The sequence below is a fragment of the Colobus angolensis genome, unplaced genomic scaffold (assembly GCF_000951035.1).
Source record: "Colobus angolensis palliatus isolate OR3802 unplaced genomic scaffold, Cang.pa_1.0 Scaffold642, whole genome shotgun sequence".
NCBI lineage: Eukaryota > Metazoa > Chordata > Mammalia > Primates > Cercopithecidae > Colobus > Colobus angolensis.
The window spans coordinates 211,639-212,082 of record NW_012120066.1 but is presented as its reverse complement, the minus strand read 5'-3'; the positions used below and the strand labels follow the sequence as shown (position 1 = coordinate 212,082).

Sequence of the window (444 nt, the reverse complement as noted above, 5' to 3'; positions counted from 1 at the left end):
GCACCACTGCCTCAGCTCAGCACAGCTACCTCTTCCCTCAGGGCTTCTGACTCTCTCAGGATGTGGGTTTCCACACTGTGTCTCTCGTACAGTAATACATGGCCGTGTCCTTAGCGTTTAGGCTGCTGATCTGCAGATGCACTGTGCTGACAGAGGTGTCCATGGAGAAGACAAACCGTCCTGTTTGGCCCTGGGCATACATTGGGTTCCCAGTGTTGGTGTTCATCCGTCCCATCCACTCAAGCCCTTCTCCAGGGACCTGTCTCACCCAATTCATACCATAGGTGGTAAAGCTGTAACCAGAAGCCTTGCAGGAGACCTTCACTGAGGCCACAGGCTGCTTCGCCTCAGGCCCAAACTGCACCAGCTGCACCTGGGAGTGGGCACCAGTGGAGAGGAAACAGGATTGCGTGAAGTCTCACTTGACTGGCCTGGTTTCTCTAT

The 444-nt window shown here is 54.7% G+C and overlaps 1 gene segment (V, D, J or C); it reads right to left on the bottom strand.

Moving 5' to 3' along the window:
• Nucleotides 1-55: 55 nt before the first annotated feature.
• The window catches only part of LOC105527720, a 14,448-nt gene continuing 14,059 nt past the window's right edge, over nucleotides 56-444 (bottom strand). Inside the window, 1 exon segment of the V gene segment in view lies at nucleotides 56-373. Within this exon segment, the coding sequence occupies nucleotides 56-373 (318 nt within the window).